This window comes from Esox lucius, chromosome 4, assembly GCF_011004845.1.
Source record: "Esox lucius isolate fEsoLuc1 chromosome 4, fEsoLuc1.pri, whole genome shotgun sequence".
Classification (NCBI taxonomy): domain Eukaryota; kingdom Metazoa; phylum Chordata; class Actinopteri; order Esociformes; family Esocidae; genus Esox; species Esox lucius.
In genome coordinates this window covers 23,179,209-23,201,695 of record NC_047572.1, presented here as the reverse complement: position 1 = coordinate 23,201,695, position 22,487 = coordinate 23,179,209, and the positions used below count along the sequence as shown (strand labels likewise).

General features: G+C 41.9%; 2 protein-coding genes and 1 long non-coding RNA gene across 5 annotated transcripts; 2 read left to right on the top strand and 1 right to left on the bottom strand.

Moving 5' to 3' along the window:
• Positions 1-237: 237 nt before the first annotated feature.
• On the bottom strand, positions 238-19,346 carry LOC105025221. 2 transcript variants are annotated; one of them, XR_829112.3, is made up of 3 exons: positions 19,261-19,346; positions 454-570; positions 238-329 (listed from the first exon to the last, which is right to left on the bottom strand). It is a non-coding gene; the product is annotated as an uncharacterized LOC105025221 (long non-coding RNA). The 2 variants fall into 2 exon arrangements; XR_002196650.2 differs by lacking the exon at positions 19,261-19,346 and adding an exon at positions 14,903-15,010.
• LOC105025222 (histamine H2 receptor-like) lies at positions 2,406-7,597 on the top strand. 2 transcript variants are annotated; one of them, XM_034291963.1, is made up of 4 exons: positions 2,410-3,457; positions 3,593-3,761; positions 5,487-5,579; positions 6,342-7,597. In XM_034291963.1, exons 1-3 carry the CDS (start codon positions 2,467-2,469, stop codon positions 5,536-5,538), a joined length of 1,212 nt encoding a protein of 403 aa, XP_034147854.1. In that variant the 5' UTR covers positions 2,410-2,466; the 3' UTR covers positions 5,539-5,579; positions 6,342-7,597. The 2 variants fall into 2 exon arrangements, with proteins under 2 accessions (XP_034147855.1, XP_034147854.1); XM_034291964.1 differs by lacking the exon at positions 6,342-7,597 and having other exon boundaries at positions 2,406-3,457; positions 5,455-5,573.
• On the top strand, positions 17,401-22,002 carry LOC105025223 (T-cell leukemia homeobox protein 3). Its single transcript, XM_010895765.4, has 3 exons — positions 17,401-18,067; positions 19,315-19,549; positions 21,550-22,002. The coding sequence occupies exons 1-3, from the start codon at positions 17,665-17,667 to the stop codon at positions 21,740-21,742; spliced, it is 831 nt and encodes a 276-aa protein (XP_010894067.1). The 5' UTR covers positions 17,401-17,664; the 3' UTR covers positions 21,743-22,002.
• Positions 22,003-22,487: the final 485 nt, after the last annotated feature.

Genomic DNA, 22,487 nt, shown 5'->3' with positions numbered 1-22,487 from the left:
AATTAGATTTGGGGATTTTAGGACCTATGTGGGTATGCACCTTTTTTTTTTGGAATGGGCACTTAAATAAAATCACCAGTCCAAAAAAGGAATCATTAGGAAGTTGGTCTGAAGATGCATTTCTTTAAATATTTTCAGAATTTAATAATTGACATGAAAGGTTGTTTTGATACATTTTATTTTAATAGACTGAGGGTTGGAGGTACGGACAGAAAGACAGACACCCCTCTGAGGCCTGTCTGTGGGAAATGGGTCTGTCGTGGGCCAGTGTAGGGCCATCACCAGGCACAGGGGCTGCCTAGGTACAGACATGCTCTGCCAACAGTCCCCTAAAACCATAGTAGAGAAAGAGAAAAGGTGTGTGTGAGTGTGTGAATGAGTGAGTATGTGAGTGAGTGATCGAAAGAAAGAGATTGCTAGAGATGTGATGTTACAATGGCAGATTGCATGTACCTTTAGGTGATCTCTCCATGTGTGTGTGATCCCGATTTCTGTTTGAATCCAGAATCCAATAATGAGTTCATCGCACTGAACATGTGAGTCTTCAACTGGGTTAAATGGCATTAACATCTGTGGACAGAGTGAAAGCAAAAAGGCTATTGGCTTCCCTTTTCCCACCACCACTCCCTTTAAAACCCACCACTTTCTCACCCCCTCCCCCACTGAGTTGGTAAATTAAATGATAAGCACTTTGAAAGATTAGACTACTAACATACCAACGCTGGCACATGTCCCAAAACTCCATTTAATCATAAGAGGGTGAGCAAACAATTGCTGACGCACATTCACACACACCAACACACACACACACACACACACACACACACAGGTAACTTTATCAGCATATCTTGTTGAATATTCCAGCCAATACCAGTGTTAACTACGACCCTCATTTTCCATCTCTAATCTTGATAAGACAGAAAGTGCCGTGCTTTGCTTTGGTCTACTTCACATTTTCTGATAGTGGAAGTAGCTGTGCTGTAGTGGAAGTGTATCTCCTTGCCATACAAAGGTCATGATACTTTTGTAAACCAACTTCCTGTTTCTGTCTGTATGTTTAGAGGAAGTCGTGGCCTGAATGTGATATGGGACGGAGTGAGCCAGCAACTAACAGAAGCAGCTGTTCTACAATATTTCATCATCCAGTGGACTAACCATCAGCCCATCATTTCTTCTTCAACCAGGACCTGGGGTCAACCAGATCTCTAACTTATACAGGACCTGGGTTCAACCGGATCTCTAACTTATACAGGACCTGGGGTCAACCAGATCTCTAACTTATACAGGACCTGGGTTCAACCGGATCTCTAACTTATACAGGACCTGGGGTCAACCGGATCTCTAACTTATACAGGACCTGGGGTCAACCAGATCTCTAACTTATACAGGACCTGGGTTCAACCGGATCTCTAACTTATACAGGACCTGGGGTCAACCAGATCTCTAACTTATACAGGACCTGGGGTCAACCGGATCTCTAACTTATACAGGACCTGGGGTCAACCGGATCTCTAATTTATACAGGACCTGGGGTCAACCAGATCTCTAACTTATACAGGACCTGGGGTCAACCAGATCTCTAACTTATACAGGACCTGGGGTCAACCGGATCTCTAACTTATACAGGACCTGGGGTCAACAGGATCTCTAACTTATACAGGACCTGGGGTCAACCAGATCTGTAAATCAAATAAGACCTGGGTTCACACTGAACTCTACCTGACACGGGACCTGGGGTTAAACTGACCTCTACCTGACAAGGGACCTGGGGTTAAACTGACCTCTACCTGACAAGGGACCTGGGGTCACACTGACCTCTACCTGACAAGGGACCTGGGGTTAAACTGACCACTACCTGACACGGGACCTGGGGTCACGCTGACCTCTACCTGACACGGGACCTGGGGTCACGCTGACCTCGACATCATGAGTTCACATATAATCTGATATATAAATGTGTCAGATTTACAAAAAAATATTAAGGAAAATAAAAGACAGATGAATGTCCATCTTCAGACATGTTTATTGATCTGGTCATGTCAAGATATACTTTCTCTGAAGGATTAATCCACAGGTCTGGGTATAACTGGAGTAAGGACAGGGGTTAGTGTTGGGTCCAGGCGGAGGGCAGGGGTTAGTGTTGGGTCTAGGTGGAGGGCAGGGGTTAGTGTTGGGTCTAGGCGGAGGGCAGGGGTTAGTGTTGGGTCCAGGCGGAGGGCAGGGGTTAGTGTTGGGTCCAGGCGGAGGGCAGGGGTTAGTGTTGGGTCTAGGTGGAGGGCAGGGGATAGTGTCGGGTCTAGGTGGAGAGCAGGGGTTAGTGTTGAGTCTAGGCGGAGGGCAGGGGTTAGTGTTGGGTGAAGGTGGAGGGCAGGGGTTAGTGTTGGGTCAAGGTGGAGGGCAGGGGTTAGTGTTGGGTCAAGGTGGAGGGCAGGGGTTAGTGCTGGGACTAGGTGGAGGGCAGGGAGGATGCTGTCTGGGGTGATAATAGGCATCTCCATGTCTCTACTCATTCTGCTGACCGTGTGCGGTAACGTGCTGGTGTGTCTGGCTGTCTGTGCCACAAGACGTCTCCGCTGCCTCACAAACTGTTTCATCGTGTCCCTGGCCGTCACCGACCTTCTGCTTGGCATGCTGGTCTTGCCCTTCTCTGCCCTCAGCTACTTCACAGAATGGCCGCTGGGTCCAACCTTCTGCAACATCTACACCTCACTGGACGTTATGTTATGCACTGCCTCCATCCTCACCCTGCTGGCCATCAGCTTGGACCGCTACCTGGCTGTGACCATGCCCCTTAGATACTCCTCACTGGTGTTGCCCAGAAGAGTTGCCGTGGCGATGGCGGCCGTGTGGGCAGTGTCGCTGGCGGTGTCGTTCCTGCCGATACACCTGGGCTGGAACACGGAGGACGGCAAAGTGCAGAACCTCGGACCGGAGGAGCACGGGGAGTGCAAATTTGAGCTGAACCCGTCGTACGCTGCGGTGGACGCCTCCCTGACCTTCTATCTCCCCCTGCTGGTGATGTGCTGGACCTACTACCGGATCCTCCGCATTGCCCGGGGCCAGGCCAGACGCATCATCCACACGCGACCCCACCTCAACAACAACGGCGGCGGCGACCCCTCGTCAACCCCGCCCTCAGCCCTCAACTCGGTAACCGCGGTCGCTCTGCGGGAACACAAAGCCACGGTGACTTTAGCGGCAGTGATCGGGGCGTTCGTGGTGTGCTGGTTCCCTTATTTCACCATGTTCACCATCAAGGGTCTGAAGAAGCAGACAGACTTCCCGTCAAAATACCCCATTGTGGTGTGGCTGGGGTACGCCAACTCAGCTCTCAACCCCGTGCTATACGCTGCCCTAAACAGAGACTTTAGGTCGGCCTACGCCCGGCTGCTGCGTTGTGGTTACCATGGATGCGGCAGGATGGGGAGGCCACCGTGCCCAAACGCGTACACCCCAGGTAAAATGAGCAGAGACACAGACCTGACACCAGGTGAATACACAATGACTCACGGCACTGACGCGCTTGGTTAGGTCAGTGGTGAGCACGACAGACAGGACGTCTCATTATGGTCTTCTGCTCTTGCACTCTCAGGCACGATGGGGGAGAGTGGGGGGGAGGTGGCTCTGCTGTGTGGACACACCTCTTCCTGTAGGGCGGGACAAGGTGAGACGGGTATAATCATGATGCTACAGGAAGTCAACCAGGGGGCAGCCACGGCCTCTCTGCAGCACGCCAACGAGGTCACTGTGAACAATGACAGGTAAGGGAAGATCACTACTGAGCATCACTACTGAGCCCCAAAGAGTACAGATAACAAGAAATGATATGCGGCTCAAGCCTTGACTTGCCAATGACAGTAGGTGGGATTCCCATGAGGCAGTGCATTATGACCAGCATCGCTGGAGCCTGAGGCGGTTAACTGAGAGAGAATTACCTCATGCTCTAAATGGACTCCATTGTAACATAATGAGCACAGTGTTCTTTGTTTGCGAAACAGTTAGTCATTTCTCATTGCTTTCACACACAATGTCAATGCTATTCATATTTTGTCCAACCCATAAACACAACTCCCTACAAAAAAACACATAACTCAATTGAGTCAATAATGACAAACAAAATTTGAACTTCAGGTCACAGCTGATGTCCCTTGAATGTGAACCTCTTCAGTACATACACAAAACCTCTGCTCAATCAGCAATCAGTCCATATTGATGCATAAAAGAGGTTACCATTGAGCTGCTATTTGCAAGTATGCACTAAGCAAGGGTAAGGGAAGAATGACAATAAGTAAGTTACAATATATACCACACTGAATACTGTAAAACACAGGTGTGAAACACATTTTAGATTTATTTTGCTGTGTTTTGTTAGATTGATGTATTTTATTCTCTGTATACAGCATTTGTAAAGGACAGAATGGAAGGAGGTAAAGCAAATTGATAACCGGATTTCTAGATATTCATGCTCTTCAGTGACATTGTGCATAGGTCACCATTAGTAAAATCCCTGTAGTGAGAACAAAAAAAACTAATGCCATGGTATTAGAATATGTTTACTTGCCTTTTATGGTACAAACTAAATTAGGAGAGGGTTAACCATCCTAGGGGAGCCTATATTTAGTTTGGAAATAACATTTGTCATTCTGTCAGTGTTTTTTCGCTTGGCCCTATATGTTTTGAAACGTAAATTCTTCATGGACAAAAGGGGCCCAAACAATTGAGAAAACGGTCCTTACCTAGTTTATCTTGTCTGTCATTGTTTGGGATTCTATTCCTTTTGATACATTGTTCTGTTCATGTCTCGTTTAGGTTCTGTTACATCTTAGTTCTTTGTATTTAAAAGTTATCCACTGTGCAGTGTCCTTGCCTCCTACACACAACGTTCCAATGACAAGCTGTGTCTTTTGACGCGACTACTTCATTTTTTTGTCATGTATTTAATGTTTTCAGCATCTTAGGGCATATAGCAAGTGAAATGTGGCCAACAGAGTTCGTCATTTGGACCAGTATGTTCTTTGAAACAGTGAATGCCGTATGGGCAAAACTGCTAAAGCAATCAAGTAAAACTGCAATATTATATCATAATAAGCACCCTAATTGCAAGCGAGATCTAGCAAGGAAGCTAATCTCACATTTTCTGCAATTTACAACAAATCCAAAATCTCACCGAACATGAATTACGTTTCCTATTTAATCAACCCATATTGTCAAATTAAAATCAAGTTGGATGAAACAATGGATACAAAAAGACACACCCATTCATGTGTGCATCAACACAATAACTGGTCGAACATTCGGACTCCCTCCCTTTTCGAATGTTCTTGCTATCAGGCAAATGTTACTAAACATGAGAGGCAAATGTTCATAACATCATATAGGGCTTGTTGTGGACAGGCCGTCTCCTCTTCACACACTAATCTTCCCACCGAGACACCATTCTATGTCCTATGTCAGATCCTCCTGACCATGTGTCTGTCTTTGAGGAGAAATGGAAGTGTCTTGCCAGACCTGAACACTGAGCCCAGACAGACAGCCTAAATCCCACACACTACCCAGGAGATGACCCACGTCACTGACAGGTCAGACAAGACATTTTAGCCCATTAAAAAACATTTACTGAAAGAGACAACAGATGTACTAATTGTTTAAGACAGTGAATGTTATATGAAGATGTATACTCTAAATAAAGAATGTGTAGGTTATATGAAGGATGTGTAGGTTAAATGAAGAATGTGTAGGTTATATGAAGGATGTAGGTTATATGAAAAATGTGTAGGTTATATGAAGGATGTGTAGGTTATATGAAGAATGTGTAGGTTATATGAGGAATGTGTAGGTTATATGAAGAATGTGTAGGTTATATGAAGAATGTGTAGGTTATATGAAGAATGTGTAGGTTATATGAAGAATGTGTAGGTTATATGAGGAATGTGTAGGTTATATGAAGAATGTGTAGGTTATATGAAGAATGTGTAGGTTATATGAGGAATGTGTAGGTTATATGAAGAACGTGTAGGTTATATGAAGGATGTGTATGTTATATGAAGGATATGATGGCCATGTGAATGACAAGTCAGCTATATGATGGATAAAAACCTCATATGAAGGATGTCTAGACTATATGAAGGATGTCTAGACTATATGAAGAATGTCTAGACTATATGAAGGATGTCTAGACTATATGAAGGACGTCTAGACTATATGAAGGATGTCTAGACTATATGAAGAATGTCTAGACTATATGAAGGATGTCTAGACTATATGAAGGACGTCTAGACTATATGAAGGATGAAAAGGAAATGTGGACACACACTAAAGGTGTTCCTTATGTTCCCCTCCAGGGCCTTGCAACTCTTTGGCCGACTTCACAAAGAACAAAAGGCTACCAGATATAAAGCAGCTCTTCCTGAATATCACAGACAATCCACAACACAGAATACCAGGGATCTCCAACCAAAGAAATGGAATTACACTTCTATTCCTCCAGTCCATGAGAACTGACAGGGTGAAGCCACAAGTCCCTTTGCCCTAGAAGACTTGAGACCTGGAAAGCGATGTTGTGCGACGGACAGACAGACACTTGCGCAGACGGACAAAAGCTCTCTCATCAGACTGGCGATGAACTCGGCTTGTATCATTCACCTTAACCTGACGGAGAGGTTCTAATAAACACATACGCCCTCCGGAGATGGATTACAGTTTCTTAGCGGAAAAGGAGAGTGGACCTATCAATTATTTCATTTGTATCAAAACAATCAGTGTTTTGAGAAAATATTATTTAAAATATCAGAGAGTTTTATTGGTTTGAGGAAATGTTTTTCTGTGCAGCTATGGGTCTTCTATAATTGAGTTTACAGCCCTCTCCTCAGGCCTCCCCAGACCATTCATATTCCCATGAGGAAAAAGTTTGGAGACCAGCTCTGTGAGGTATTACGGATGACAGTATGAGTACGGGACAAAATCACGGCCCAGACATTCTGATATTTGTCATGTCTACCACACTGCAACACATGGCCTTGTAAGGTTTTACTGGTATGCCCTCTACACCAGGGATGGAACTGAACCAAACAGCCGAGGAAAATGCAATTTTCTAGTAGTCAAGGAAAGTGTGGCAATATATTCAGCTACTAATTCAAGGTAGCAAGTCAAGTAGTGTTTGCGAAGATCTTGGTTGATGTACTGTAAGGTCTGCCTACGTTAATGTTGTTACACCCATCAACCATCTGTCACAACAAGTGTACAATGAACCTGGTTTGTACACATTCATTTAGGAATCCGCCTCTGTAAATTTCATACAAGAGCATTTTTGTCCAAGTTCACTCTGCTCTATTACCTTTGAACGTGAGCAAAGGGAAGCCAGATATTACAGAGAGGAGAAGACAGAGTTGAGGAAATATAATTGATTTTAAACACTATGACTCAACCAAGATTGCCCTGGCAGGCATAAAACAAGGTTTTTGAAAAAAAACAATAAAAATAGGTGAACGCAGTTTCATTACTCATGAATGAAATCAAATGTTGATTGTATAAATCAAATATACTGGGGTCTGTAAAAATATACAATATCTGTATGTAAAACATTTACACCAAAATGTTAGACAACTTGTGTGAGGTGTGTTAACAAATGTTCTGGTATAGACTTGAAATCCAATACTAGTCATCTCACTTCTAACCACAGTACAATCTGTGTTCTTCCTTTCCAAAATCCATAAACTGAGTCAAAATGAATAATATCTGAATTATATCTGCCTACTGGTTATAGAGGATTGTTATGGGTACATGGCCTCACCTACAATTTTAAGGTCTGTTTGGATCTTAGAAGATGAAGGAAACAAGACCAGGAGAAGGGAGGAGAGGAAAGCAGGCGAAGTGAAAGACAGTGAGTGAATTGGGGGTGGGGGGTGCTGTGCTCCAGAGAAGCTGGAGTCATAACTCATCTTTTATTAAAAATGATGAAAAAAAGTTAATGACTTAATAAGATCTGGCGAGAGGAAGGATGGAGAATAGAGGAGGGGAAGATGGAGATAAAGAAGGAGAGAGAAAGGAATGCAGACAAAGAGAGAAAGAAAGAGGCCAGGCAAAAAGAAAGCGAGACTCTGACAGAGAGCATATAGTGAAATTACAGTATGTATGACAATACACACTTCTCTCCATTATATGTTAAACATTTATTTACATACGCGAAGCAATCTTTCTAAACATTTATGAAGGATTTCCTTGAAGAATGCAGTGTTCAAGACCAATCAACTTCAATCAGCCATTTTCTGACAAGCCAAGTCCCTCAGCGATAGCCAGGTAATTAAAGGTAGTTAATAAGCAATTAAAAGGGATGAGAGGTAGTAACTTCACATCGTCTCCTTCCACTAGGGTCCTGCATTCACATTGGATTATGGGAGGGATACTGCTTGGAGAAGAAGTCTCAATGGTACATATTTGCATACGGACAAATGACGGATTAATTACTGTTAAAACATCAGCATCTTAACGAGTTAGAAAATAATTAAGAGGCCATTAACAGTAACACAGAAAAGCTAAGAACACGCAGACTCATGGAGCACACTTAACATGAACAAAGGGAGAAAGTTTTAGGATGAAATATTTCTCCCCAACACCCTGTTCTTTTCTACCCCAGCCTCCCTCCCTCACCCTCTCTCTCTCTTTGCTTTTCTCCCGGTTTCAACCTTCCTCTCTTCTCTCTTCCCCCCTTTATATATTCTGCCTCTCTTCTTTCTCTGAAACATGCTTGCAGGGTGCAGTCCTGTGAAGGAATTTAATATGCAACTTTTATATGAGAAACCAATCGTATGTGTCTGTGCCCATTCTCACTGCAATCTATTGGTTAGCTAGGCTAATGCAATACAGAGAGGCTGGGCTATTTATCAAAAAAAGCCATGCCTATATATCCCTCTGTCACCATCTCTTTCTCTCTATGTATCCATCTACCTCCCTCTTTCCCTCTTTTCTCTCTCGCTTCCTCCCTTGCTATTTCTCTCTTTATTTTCCTCATATTTTCCAGTGTGATTAAATCACTGGAACAATGAGTTATTACTGTCCAGAGGGCTTTTCCCAGTTAATGGGGTATTCGGGATTATTGGGCAACACTGGTCAAAAACAGACATTATATTGCGTTATGGGGCATTACATGACGTTACTTGCCGTTACTTGGCATTATGTGGCGTTATGTGGCGTTCTATAGTGTTATATGCCATTGTGTGCTATTATATGGCATTATAGGGTTAAAGTGTTATAGCATTATAGGCACATGTAAGAAATACCATTTACCATTGTTAATATTTTCCTTTTTCCTTACAAATGTATGCTACAAACACACACACATACACACTCAAAACTTTGGCATTAGCATACAGACAGATTAGCCACCTGCAGCAATTAAAAAAAATGTAAGTTGCTAAATTCATTAGACAGAATCAGCTAGATATATGGCCATTGTGTGCTAGCTGATGGCAATTAATAAGAGATTAGTGGTAATCAGACCTGTAATAACATCTTACCCTGCGGGCACTGCTGGAAATTAATAACCATATCTTTACAAACAAGCACAAACACATACACACAATCTCTCTCTCACACATACAGACACACACACAAGCCCTAACATGTGCTCCTGTGTTAAGGAATTGATGAGGAGCCTATATAGTAAGTTCCCTGTGTCTCTCTATCTCTCTCACTCTCTCTCTCATATCGTCAGTCTGTAACAGAACCTGCTGAACTGTGGAGGCTGACTTCCTTTCACTGCAGTGTGAAAACCCAATGTGTGAGTGTGTATACATTATCAATGGCTGTGTGTGTGTGTGTGTGTGGGGTGGGGGTACAGAGAGGGGACAGCTTGAGACTCTCCCCGCCCCCAGGGGTCCTCACACCAATCAGCGGTGTGCACTGAGAATCAATTAACACCAGTGGGAGGGGGCAGAGGGTATGAACGCACATACAGACACACACACACACACACACACACACACACACACATACAGGCTTACACCATCACCCACACACACAGACACACACATACAGATGCACACACACACACACACACAACGCACATACAGGCACACACACACACACACACACACACACACACACGCAGACACACACACAGGCACACCGACACACATACAGGCACATGCAGACACACACAAACACACAAATAAAGACACACTCAGAGACTCCCCGTCCACACACACACTCTGTCCACACACATGGTCCTGTCTGAGAAAATATCCATCACAACTCACACAATTATTATATGCCAACAACTATGCCCACACACACACACACACACAATCTCCCCGTGTCTCTCTCACTCATAAGCATGTGTTTCTATCTCCTGGGGTGCACCGGTCTCTGATGTCAAGAAGTCTGGGAACAGATTGTAGGTCAGTAGGGAAGGTAGACCGGGGTCACCCCCACGCGCGTGTGTTTGTGTGGAGAAAATATACTACCACAATGACACGGGTGTAACTGAATATGACAAATGATGTTCACTCCAAACGCACTTACAGGATTTCGCCATCACAGGGTGGACGGGTGAACTCTCTCACACGGTCAGCAAAAAAGAAGTGTGTGTGGACCAAACTGTGAAGCATTTTTCATTGCCTTCACACAAAATGCATTCAGTGAATACATTCTTCAAAATCCATGAACTCTGTTCTCGTTCATACTCCACCAGATGCAAAACAATATATTCACAGCGCATTGTTTTCCAAATGCTTACACAATGTTCCTAAAACTGTTTAAAAACACATTCAAAACAGAATGATGGCAACTGTTTCTGCAGTAACCAGATTGAAATATAAGGTGTTTAATATTTGTGAGAACATTTTAATAGTAGAATATTTTATCAATCCAAACACAGTTGATTGCAGTTTCAGCTGAAAACCTACCCAGGTTTTGTACACTGTACCCTTTGAGAGAAACAGTGAACGTGTGAAAAAACTCCAGTTATCAATATATCCATTAAGATGTCTTCCTGCAAGATGTCTGTTCAATAACCAAACAGGGTATATACACATCTATGCATAATGTCAAGTATTGGAAACATGTGAATTTACTGTTTTTTAGAATGGAGATGGAAGCCAGTCAAACTGAACATAAATTCATCTTTGTGGATGAAGCTTGATTCAACCTGGCAAAAACACTATGCCACCGTGGAATGTCCCAGGCCAAAGAGGAGCTAACATCACAATGTGTGCAGCACTGTCCCATGATGGTTTGCTGTTACATAAACCACTCATTGGCCCCTACAATAAAAATGTACAAGAAGAATCTTAGTCATTTATAGTATCTCACAAAGGTGAGTACACCCCTCATATTTTTGCTAATATTTGATTATATCTTTTCATGTGACAACACTGAAGAAATGACACTTTGCTACAATGTAAAGTAGTGAGTGTACAGCTTGTATAACAGTGTAAATTTGCTGTCCCCTCAAAATAACTCAACACACAGCCATTAATGTCTAAACCGCTGGCAACAAAAGTGAGTACACCCCTAAGTGGAAAAACAACTCACTTTACATAAGAAATGAATACTGTAAAAAGTTGTTGTTATTGTGGTTTCAGTATTAATGATGCTTGTTAGCAATCAGGAAAAACTGTGAATGGGCAGAAGGAACCAAAAAGGAATGAGGTAAACAGATTACAGAAGTGCGTGGTTTAACAAAACATACAATCTCCCCTATCTATCCTGCCTCATCTGTTAACCCATTCCACACTCACCTTCCTGTCCTGAAGGATGGTAAGCTAATAGCCCTGCACAGGTGAGAGTCTCTCTCTCTCTCGTTCACTCTCTCCGATACACACTAATGACTCACCAGGGACTAACTCTTTTAAGTAATGACAAATCAATAGAGAAACATAGCTCTGTGTACTAAATCACAAATTCTCTCTCCCCCACTAAAACTTGGTCAGTACATCACTCTCAAACCACATTTATCTCCAACTATATCTCACTAATTTGTTCAGTCAGTCACCACGTCTCTGTCATTCAAGGTTCATTTATATTTCCACTTGAAAGCATGTGCATGGTCTAGAGGTCGACCGATTATCAGCCTGGACGATAATTGGATCCGATATTCATACTTTTGACAATAATCGGAATCGTTCATTTGTCTGATATTACTTAGTTTTAGGCTACATGCACGTCTCTGGGAGCCACATTTCTCTGAAAGGTTTCTGCTTGTGTGGCTCAACGTCCCGCCCACAGAAATATCTGATTGGTTATACATCACAAATAGTCAAACAACTCTGTATGTCATATACGGAGAAAGACGTGGGAAAGAGGAACGGAGAGAGATGCATGGCTGAGACAAGAGGTAAGAATGCTGATGTTGAAATAAACATTACAAAAATCTAAAGAGAAGTTACAACAAACATTACCCTCGTTATGATCTTTTTCTATGATGAAAATGCCCTGTTTAATTTTTTGTGGACTAACGTTACTCCCCCGAAAATGCCTGAACTAATGTTTTGGTGTACCGTACTAGCAGAAAAACAGACTTTGGAATGAGATTTGTCTGGAATCCCATTTAATAAAGACAAACATGTTAAATCAGCCACATCTGATATGCAGAGGTCCCTGCCTAATGCTCTTTGTTGCAGTAAAAGACGCAAACATTTATTTATGCAGTGATATGTTTGCGTAACAACATCAGTGTGAATGCAACTAAATAGCTAACGTTCTTAGTATGGTCAAAATTAATTCATAATTTATGTTTTTTTCATGTTTTCATGTGTTTTTAATGATTCATGTGAAAAATCATTTTAAAAATGTACAAGATGAAACTTAGTCATTTATAGTATCTCACAAAGATGAGTACACCACTCACATATTTTACTTTTGCTTGTAAGCAATCAAGGAAAACTGTAATTACACAATATTTATTCTGCATCTACAGAACCACACCATGATGCTGAAATGTGTTTACCTATTTGGGTGTTTTTAGAGCCTTGGTTGGAGTTTTTCATTCAACAACAATCTGCAGGAAAAAAAAAATAATAATAATATGGCATTTATTACACAATTACTTTTGCACAATTTGGGAGTCTGTGTAGCACATCTACTGCCTTTGAGCTCACTGCTGCCCCAACAGGCAGGTTTTCAAAGGAAATTCCTGACATCCTAGGAACTTAAACAGACGTTGCATTTCGACTGGGAATTTACACGACCTCACTGTTGTTCTTGTGTGGGTGTGTGTGGGTGTGTGTGTGTGTGTTTGTGTCAGGCTCTGTAGCCTGGGGCAGGACAGGTGGGACTGGTGGCAGGGCTGCCTCCTCCACCCTGAGGGGCCAGAAGGCCGGGCAGAGCAGGGGACTAGAGTACCTCCTCTGCCAGGGATGGGAGCACTACGGCTGGTGGCAGCTGGTGCCTTCCCCTCCTCCCTCCTCCCCTCTTCCAGCACCCCACAGACAGGCAACAGGAGGGGTGAGGAGGTCAAAAGGCAGAAGAATGGGTGGAGCAGCGACACGCAGGATAATGGGCTTTTATGAAGGGCAGAGAGGGCCAGTAAGAGCTGCTCTGACAATGATCCTGAAATGAACACTAATGAATGAACACATTAATACACAGAACTGGGGGCCTTCAGGTCGCCTCAGCTGCTCGAACACAAAGGACGTCTGACACACCGACACACTTACTAACATGCTCACTAATTAATTTCATTAGTCATGTGTCAAGGATATCCTAATGTTTTTTTTTTATCTGATGCTTTTTGAAACATTGGGCCGCCTTCATTGGGCCGAGTTCAAAAGCTATGAGACACTGACAGATACACAGACATACAGACGGGCAGACACACAGACGGGCAGACACACAGACGGGCAAACACACAAACTGACTGTGCACACTATTTGCACACTAACCAAAGCCATGTGACTCATAGAGGTCCTTTAACATCTTAATATGATGCATCCTTTTTCTCTCAATCACTACCTCTAACTCAGGATTGTGTGGTTAGCTTCCTGACCCACTCCTATCCCTTCATCCCTCCATCTTTCTTTCTTTTTCTCTGTCTCTCTCTCTCTCTAACCAGCATGAAGAGGTAGCCATGCATTCAACCATCAGACAGACTAGCATGGTCCACACAGACACACAAACGAGATCGCATGCACACACACACATACACACACATACCACCTCAAGCACATTCAAGCAGAAACACACACAGTCTTGATCTTGTCCAAACCGCATCCCTCCATTATTTCCTACAGACCAAGAACACAACAAACAAATATTGCGAAAATGTCAAAAATAAAGGCTCAAAATATAACAAAACAAAATTACAATACAATCAAAAACATGATGTGATTGGCTTTGTTGTCAGTCCGTTGGCCTGCACCCACAACACCCTAGTCGATTGTTTAACGCTCTGATACAGTCCCAGCAGGATAACCCCGGTCCGGATAGTGACTGGACATCCTGTTCCACCCATCTCTTGTACAGTCCTACTGAGCATGCATGCCATACAACCCTGGCAACGATATACCGAGCACAGAAAAGAGAAAACATTCTCTGATTGTAAAGAGAAATTTATTCCGCAGAGCATTGAAGGCTAAATTGTAAAACCTCCCATAAATGTCGTATGACACAAGCCTTCACTGATATAGCTGCCTGTTGCCCAATAGCCCCGCACTAGTGTCTTGCAGCTTAAAACGTATATTAAATATTTTAAATATTTAATGAGGATGGCAAAGAAAGAATCGTTAGGAGCGGCAAAGTTTCATTAACAGCTACATTTGGCTGTGAGGCAATCTCGTCCTGGGATACCGTCGCTTTTACTGCAATAAAACACATCCTTCTTCCTTTTTCTTTCTCAACGTCTCCCTCTCTTTCACTACGTATCATAATATAACATTAGTAGATTCTATTTAAATGCACTATTACTTACGGCTGCCTTTTCATATTCTAACATCACTGGCACTTTGGCGACGGTAGAAAAACGCGTCATTCATTATTCAAAAGCAGCCGACCCCTTCGGTTTGGAGAGAGAGAGCCCTGCTCCTGAAATTGATAACAGTGAAGACACGTGCAATAAAAACGGAGCCCGCGGGTGCCACGATTTCGAACCTCGATTATGCAGATCAAGCGGTAATTTCTCAAACAAATCATGCGCTTTCAGTCTTTTTTTCCTTTTCGTTGGACCTTACTCTCCTGAGAGGGAACTCGAATGCGAGCTGAATATATTTGCTTTGCAGTTTGCACGAGAATTGACGTTACCCTAGGCCTAATTGTCCACACGAGGTCATTTAGATGAAGAGAGCTCTCCCAGTCAAGTGCCATTACAAAAACGGCTATTGGATTTAAATACAGGCTACTATTATATGCGCCAATAGTTATAGAATTATTAAATAATTATTGAAACTATATTACTTTAGCTTACAATACTACGGGTATATGTCTCTTTTTTTATTTTAGTTTTTATTTAATTGGCTTACTATCAGGCCATGACTGTTGTTGAAGGGAATAACTTTTTTAATGTATCCACCTCTACAAGGAGGCATAGGGTCCTGATTTGATTGTGGTCTTGTGATTGTGGTCTTGTGATTGTGGTGCAAGTCTCAAGCCCCAATGTATTGTATGCAAGTGAGTATCAGGCTATATTATTTATAGTATATGTGGAATTTATTACAGCTATAATTATCTTAGAAAAGTAATTATAATCGTAATTTAATGATCCCTGTATATATAGCTATTGGCCTATGCCTGAAAAGCTTTGTCCTAAGGGTACTTACGACTTGTTCTGTCTTATACAGGCTCCTTTACACACACGGCCCCTGGACCAATTTTATCCACTGCTATCTGTGTACTTGTTCGTGGAGAGGCCATACAACTACACATTGAGGCTAGATTACACGGTTTACGACTCTAGGGAAAATGTATTGTACAAACTTTCAGATGGCCATATACCACTATAACTATCGAACATAAAAACACAAATTCATTTTTTTTTTAAACTACGAAGGATACGATATTCGTTATAATATAATTATACAATTAATATAAAATAGCCTGACAACCAAGCAATGAATATGTGTACATTTGTTTTGGCTTATGACATGCAAATGACAGCTATAACAGTCCATTTCTCCTTCATGAAAATAGGCCACTGGTGTGCTCACATATGGCGGGGAAAACTAGCCAATTCTGACTGTCCATATTGAACCACATCAGGTTTTGGTTGTCTGTTGACAGGTTTACTGTTCGTTTATGACCAAAACATGTATTGTAGGTTAATGATTACTACGAGGGCATTATTCATATTACAGGAATCGACCAGGGATGAATCTGAAAAACCTAAAAGTAGAAATAAAGTTAAACATTGAGATTTGACAGCAAATTGTGCATTGGTCCAAAGAAAAGAGAATCTCAGTAAAAGACAGTCAGTCATTCTTCAAACTATTTTAATAGAGTTTATAATTAATTTAGCTTGAGTAAGTAGGTAAGGCTATAGCTATTATTGCATTTTAAAGTTAATCATGAAATTAGGCGAGTTCATTTAACTGTTTTACTTTCCCGGCGTTAAAACATATTGCAATTCAAAACATTTGGGTTCAAATATAGCCTAATTGTAAACATAGTCCAGTTGGGAATGTTTGCAATTGTCCAATACAACATAAAAGTTTCATATGATTAAGCATAGGACGACATCAGGACTAGCGAGGTGAGTACGGAACCCTCATCCAGACTCTTTCCAAGTGTAGATAAACAGCTTATTGTATTGGTCTTGCTGTTACGTATAATAGGCTGGAGGTTCCGGCGACCATGAAAATTATATACAGCCCGTGTCCTCGCAATGTCGTGTTATTGTGTCAAACATGTATTATTGTGCGCCTCACAGAAGATCAATAAGAACACTGAACTGCCCGCATTCATAGCATACTCCATAACTGGGCCAGTGGGACAAGCACAGCTCCCAAACAACACCCCGTTACCGGATCTGTGTTTCGACCAGATATATCACAGAGCTGAGAAGAGGCCAAATAACATAAACGGATAATCTACGACGAAAAATTGTAAACCTTTATCTGTAAATGTTGTTTAATGGAAATACGTTATTACAGCCTATACATTTAGGCCTATGGAGACTCGGAGAAGGGAAAGGTTACATTACTGAGGTAAGGAAACAAGGACTCCTTGCACTTTTGTAAAGTCTGAGTAAGAAAAGTAAATTGTTTTAGCAGGTCAAATGAATAGCTCTAGCGCTGATATTCCACTATATCAAACACAGAGCTATAGCCTATTCGCTAAAAGAATCCGTCCAAAACTACCGCCAATGAACAAAGAAGAGGTTGGCATCACCAACCAATAGAAACACAGGAATGTGAATTTTGTGTGTGTGTTTGTGTGTGTGTGTGTGTGTGTGTGTGTGTGTGTGTGTGTGGAAGGGGGGCAGCAAGACCAAGATGTGTTGATGGAAGGAGGAGAGCGTCACAGACCTCTCCAAACGCACATCAAACTTTCACAAGCGCGCTCAAGGATGAAGTGAAGGAGCCCGTTTCGGAGTTGAAAATCGGAATCTGGACCGAGGAATATAATGCGGGCAACCACAGCTTCTCTTTGGCACAAACTGGCCGTTTAAACTGGCCGTTTAAACTCGCAATTATATTTGTTTCCTGTCCGGCAGGCACACGGTCTGAGTAAACCGTGGGGATGGAGCGCGTGCAAAGCGCACCAATCTCTCCGCCCAAAGCGGTCGCGCACGAACCCATCAGCTTTGGCATTGACCAGATACTCAGTAGCGGTGCTGACTCAGAGACCGGCAGGAGCAGCGGCAGATACAGTTCGGATACAAGCAGTGGAGACGGTTGCAACTTGGGGAGCTCGACCGGTGGGAGCGCAGCGTCCTACAACGCGGTGTCCATCTCACTCTCCAGTATGGATTCTGGTTCGTACGGAATGAATCGCAGCTTGGGCAGCAGAGGAGTGATCCGGGTGCCCGCTCATAGACCGATGACTGCCGCGGGGCTGCCGTCCGTGGCAAGCAATGTTCCCGGTTATGGAGGCCTGTGTTTCCCGTGGGTCGGGAATAGATTTGCCAAGGAAAGGTTATCAGGTAAATTAACCTTCCCGAAATAAACCGTAGACTATGCCCATTGAAAAAAGGTCCTGGATTTTTTTAAGCGCAGCGATTAAGGCTATCTTTTTTTTAAATAATTGACATTTCACTTGTTATCTGTTCAAAATACCCCAGGCCTAAAACACACGTTAAATAACAACGACAGAAACACCAGGAACATACAAAATAATAATAAGATAATGTGATCAAAATTATACAAGGAATATTGACTAGGCCTCTAGGCCTTTAGGCTTTACCAATTTATCCAAATTCCCTGAAATTGTAGCCTTTTTCTATGTCATAGCATAGGCAACATTTATGTTTTAACTATAATTACGTCAATTAAATTATTCACAAAAATTGAATTGGAATGGGGTTTGGGTACAAATAATGCAAAAAATAGCCAACAAAATTATGTAGGCCTATTTAACAACTTGTATGTGTGTGTGTGTGTGTGTGAATATATAATAAACGCACATGTATTTATATATAAATGTGCGTTTATTATTTGTGGTTATCACTAGAAGACCCAACAAACTTTAAGTAAATGGAAATTGAGGCATTTAGAGATTATTTTGGTTGATTTTACGATTAAACCGACCACCTGATAAGGCACAATATTCATATTTGGGTCGAATTCATTATTGCCCACAAGGACTTTATCCCCAATATTTCACGAAGAAGAGGTTTAGGTACCTAAAACAAAGAGAGAAAACATGAAAAGCTCGCGAAACGAGGTCACTGATAATGGAAATGATTTCGACATAACTGATTTAAGGACTATTGATTTCAAAGCAATTTTTTTACATTAAATAGGAGAAATCCGCAACCATATTTAAACCCCAAAACATCGACACCCTAATGACTCTTTCGAGTTAATTGTTCATGTAAGAGGATGCCAAACTAGTCAAAAAGTACTGTATGTCTCTATACCAATTACATTATATGACAATATAATATTTAAAATAAATATTCACAAATTTTAAATGGAGCAGTAATAGGCCAAAACAGGAAGGCTCGGTTTCATGCAAGCGTCAAACCAGTGAAACACTTATTTATACATACATTATTAATACCTTTGTTTTCGGACGCATGGTAATTGTGTATCTACAAGCAAACATTATAAACTTTACAACAAAGTTGGAGGCCGGGGCTTTCCTTTCATAGAAGACGCCAATAAAACAATTTACCTCACTCCACTATGGTGAAAACATCTTTCAGTGAGATTTTGTTCCCACCAACAGCTCTAGTGCCATTTACGGTGACCCGGCGGATAGGTCATCCATACCAGAACCGCACACCGCCCAAACGAAAAAAGCCACGGACATCGTTCTCCCGCGTGCAGATTTGTGAGTTGGAGAAGCGTTTCCACCGGCAGAAATATCTCGCAAGTGCAGAGCGAGCCACCCTCGCCAAGAGCTTGAAGATGACGGATGCGCAGGTTAAGACCTGGTTCCAGAATCGCCGGACCAAGTGGAGGTCAGTTTATCCATAAATTAACCTTTTTTTAACAATCGATTCCACCTTGAGTTTTCCTTTTAATCTGACATGGTTTCATAATCACGTTGGCCAATCACCAGACACTTCCGCTCCAATTAGTGACGCGATAGGTTTTATGCTGTTGGTATGAATAATGAATTAATAATTGTAAAGTATTTGAACCTGAAGTCCTAGGGCATAGGCCTGGGTTTCTTTTGACGTTTTTGTATAAATTTCAAAAAAATGTCCTCCAGATTATTGGATTGAAATAACACCCTGAAGAAATGAAAATTATGATAATTCTGTTAGAAAAATTCTGTTATAAAAAAAATACCTATTTTCAGCCTATTTGGGTGGGATGGTATTCTACAGTACTTTTGGTTAATTGCATTATGTCACAAGGCTGATTTGATTACCCAAGGCAATATTCACATTAATTAGAGGTATCGGGATAACATTTCAATTTAAATACCATGAAAATAATTTGTTGATAGGCTCTTCTCTTCAACCTGGCAGCGGGAACATAACGGGATTACAAGAGCTTGGCAAAAGACGCAAAACCTGCATGTAGAAACTCACTGGCTAGTTTATTGACTTTGTATCCAACGTGATTCTCTCCTTCGAACAAATGCTGATGCTAATTATCGATAAAAAAAAACAACAACAACAACAACACAAGCATTCTAGGCTACAGTGTTTTCAAACAGTCATTGTTAGCTACAACGAGTTAATGGACTTTCCTGGTATAACTCATGGTTCTATTATCTATGGTTTCAGCAGCGTCCTTTGACTTCAGCTGGAACCTGGGATTGGTAAACCCTGTTATAACCCTAGACCAATGACTGTTCGGTTTGCTAAAGGTATTCTGGGTTAGTATAAAGCAAAAGCTTGTGATCGTTTTCCTAATGCCTACACAATCAGACAGAGAATTTAAGTGAAATAATTTCTGAAAATAATAAATGACAATTCATTCATTAGAGACATAACCATGATTAAAACCTATTGGGTAACAGGAGCTATGGCTTATAGCCAAGAACGCATATATATATACATATGCGTTATATGTATGTCATATTGTTAGACAAGTCAGTAGCTTAACCCTAAACCTAATCTAGATCTATTAGTGAATCATGATTGTGCAAGTTGAGGACAGTAAACATCTGTGTTTCACCCCTTACAGTCGAATATATGGACATTTTAGGTTAGTCCATGATGAGGAGTTAATCTGCTTTGTTGACAACTCAGTCAATCAGACAGTCTCCGGTTCCAGTTTTTGTGGCACTTGTAGGCCGACTACTGCCCATTCATTTGGTTGGGGGCAGAAAAGACAGACAATGGCAAATTCCAGTGGGTCCAGAACAGAGCAGGACATACATAAGTTAGTCAATGTCTTCTGGCTCAAAGTTGGGATGGGATGATTACATCACCATATTGGTCTTGATGTGTTGAAAATACTGGTTGTTAAGGAGCTGTTAAGGAGACACTCTCTTTGCAATTTATGTTGTTTTACTTACAAAGAGTCAGATGAACTTGTGGGTACCACTTTTAGGTTTTGTAATTTGGAGATTATTATAAATCAAAACAGTTATATTTAGAAAATAATTTTTGACTCTATTTTGGATCGTTTTGACACAGCATTCATTTTGCACTAGTTGGCTATACCAGCACCCGAATTGCAATTTACCTCTTCAATATAATCTTCTTTTTAATAGAGACCTTTTTCAAAGCAATAAATCTAAAGTATTGAAATCCAACGGGTCAACATATAGATTTGCAATACAATATCATGATAATATTTATGTGCTAATGTTTTATCACAATGCCTATATATTTTGATATTATCATCAAAAGTTAATCTGATCTCTAAATCATGATTCATCCCTTTAATGCTGGAGGTCTTTAATTCTTAAAGAATAACAAAACATTTGGGTCCCCTCTGTGTTTTGGTAAAACATAATGGTGACTAAATTGAAGTCATTTTTGTTGTTTTCTGTTTTTAGGAGACAGACAGCAGAGGAGAGGGAGGCTGAGCGTCAACAAGCCAATCGGCTGATCTTACAGTTGCAGGCCGATGCCCTCCACAAGTCTTTGAGCGAATCAGCAAGCACCGACCCGCTGTGCTCACATAACTCCTCCCTGTATGCCCTGCAGAACTTGCAGCCATGGGCCGATGAGAGGGGCTGTCTCTCCTAACCACTGATCTGGGGTCATTGGTCACTTGTCTATCTTTCCAAATAGCTGATGTAAGGAACGGGACGGCCTGACCCCAGATCAGCTGGTAGTGTAAATTATGGAGGGGACGGACTGTGTGTTGCCTCTCGGAGACTGGAGACTAGGTGCCAGATAATTGCAATATCTAGGCCCACATTAATTACCAGAGAGAGGGGCGGAGGAGACAGAGAGGTATAGATAGAGAAGTAGAAAAGAAAAATGAATAGATAGAGGAGTGGAGAGGAGACAGACAGATGGACAGAGGTTTGGAGGAAAGAGAGAGTGATACATAGAGACAGACAGATGGACAGAGGTTTGGAGGAAAGAGAGAGTGATACATAGAGACAGACAGATGGACAGAGGTTTGGAGGAAAGAGAGAGTGATACATAGAGACAGACAGATGGACAGAGGTTTGGAGGAAAGAGAGAGTGATACATAGAGACAGACAGATGGACAGAGGTTTGGAGGAAAGAGAGAGTGGTATATAGAGACAGACAGATGGACAGAGGTTTGGAGGAAAGAGGGAGTGATACATAGAGACAGACAGATGGACAGAGGTTTGGAGGAAAGAGGCAGTGATACATAGAGACAGACAGATGGACAGAGGTTTGGAGGAAAGAGAGAGTGGTATATAGAGACAGACAGATGGACAGAGGTTTGGATGAAAGAGAGAGTGGTATATAGAGACAGACAGATGGACAGAGGTTTGGAGGAAAGAGAGAGTGG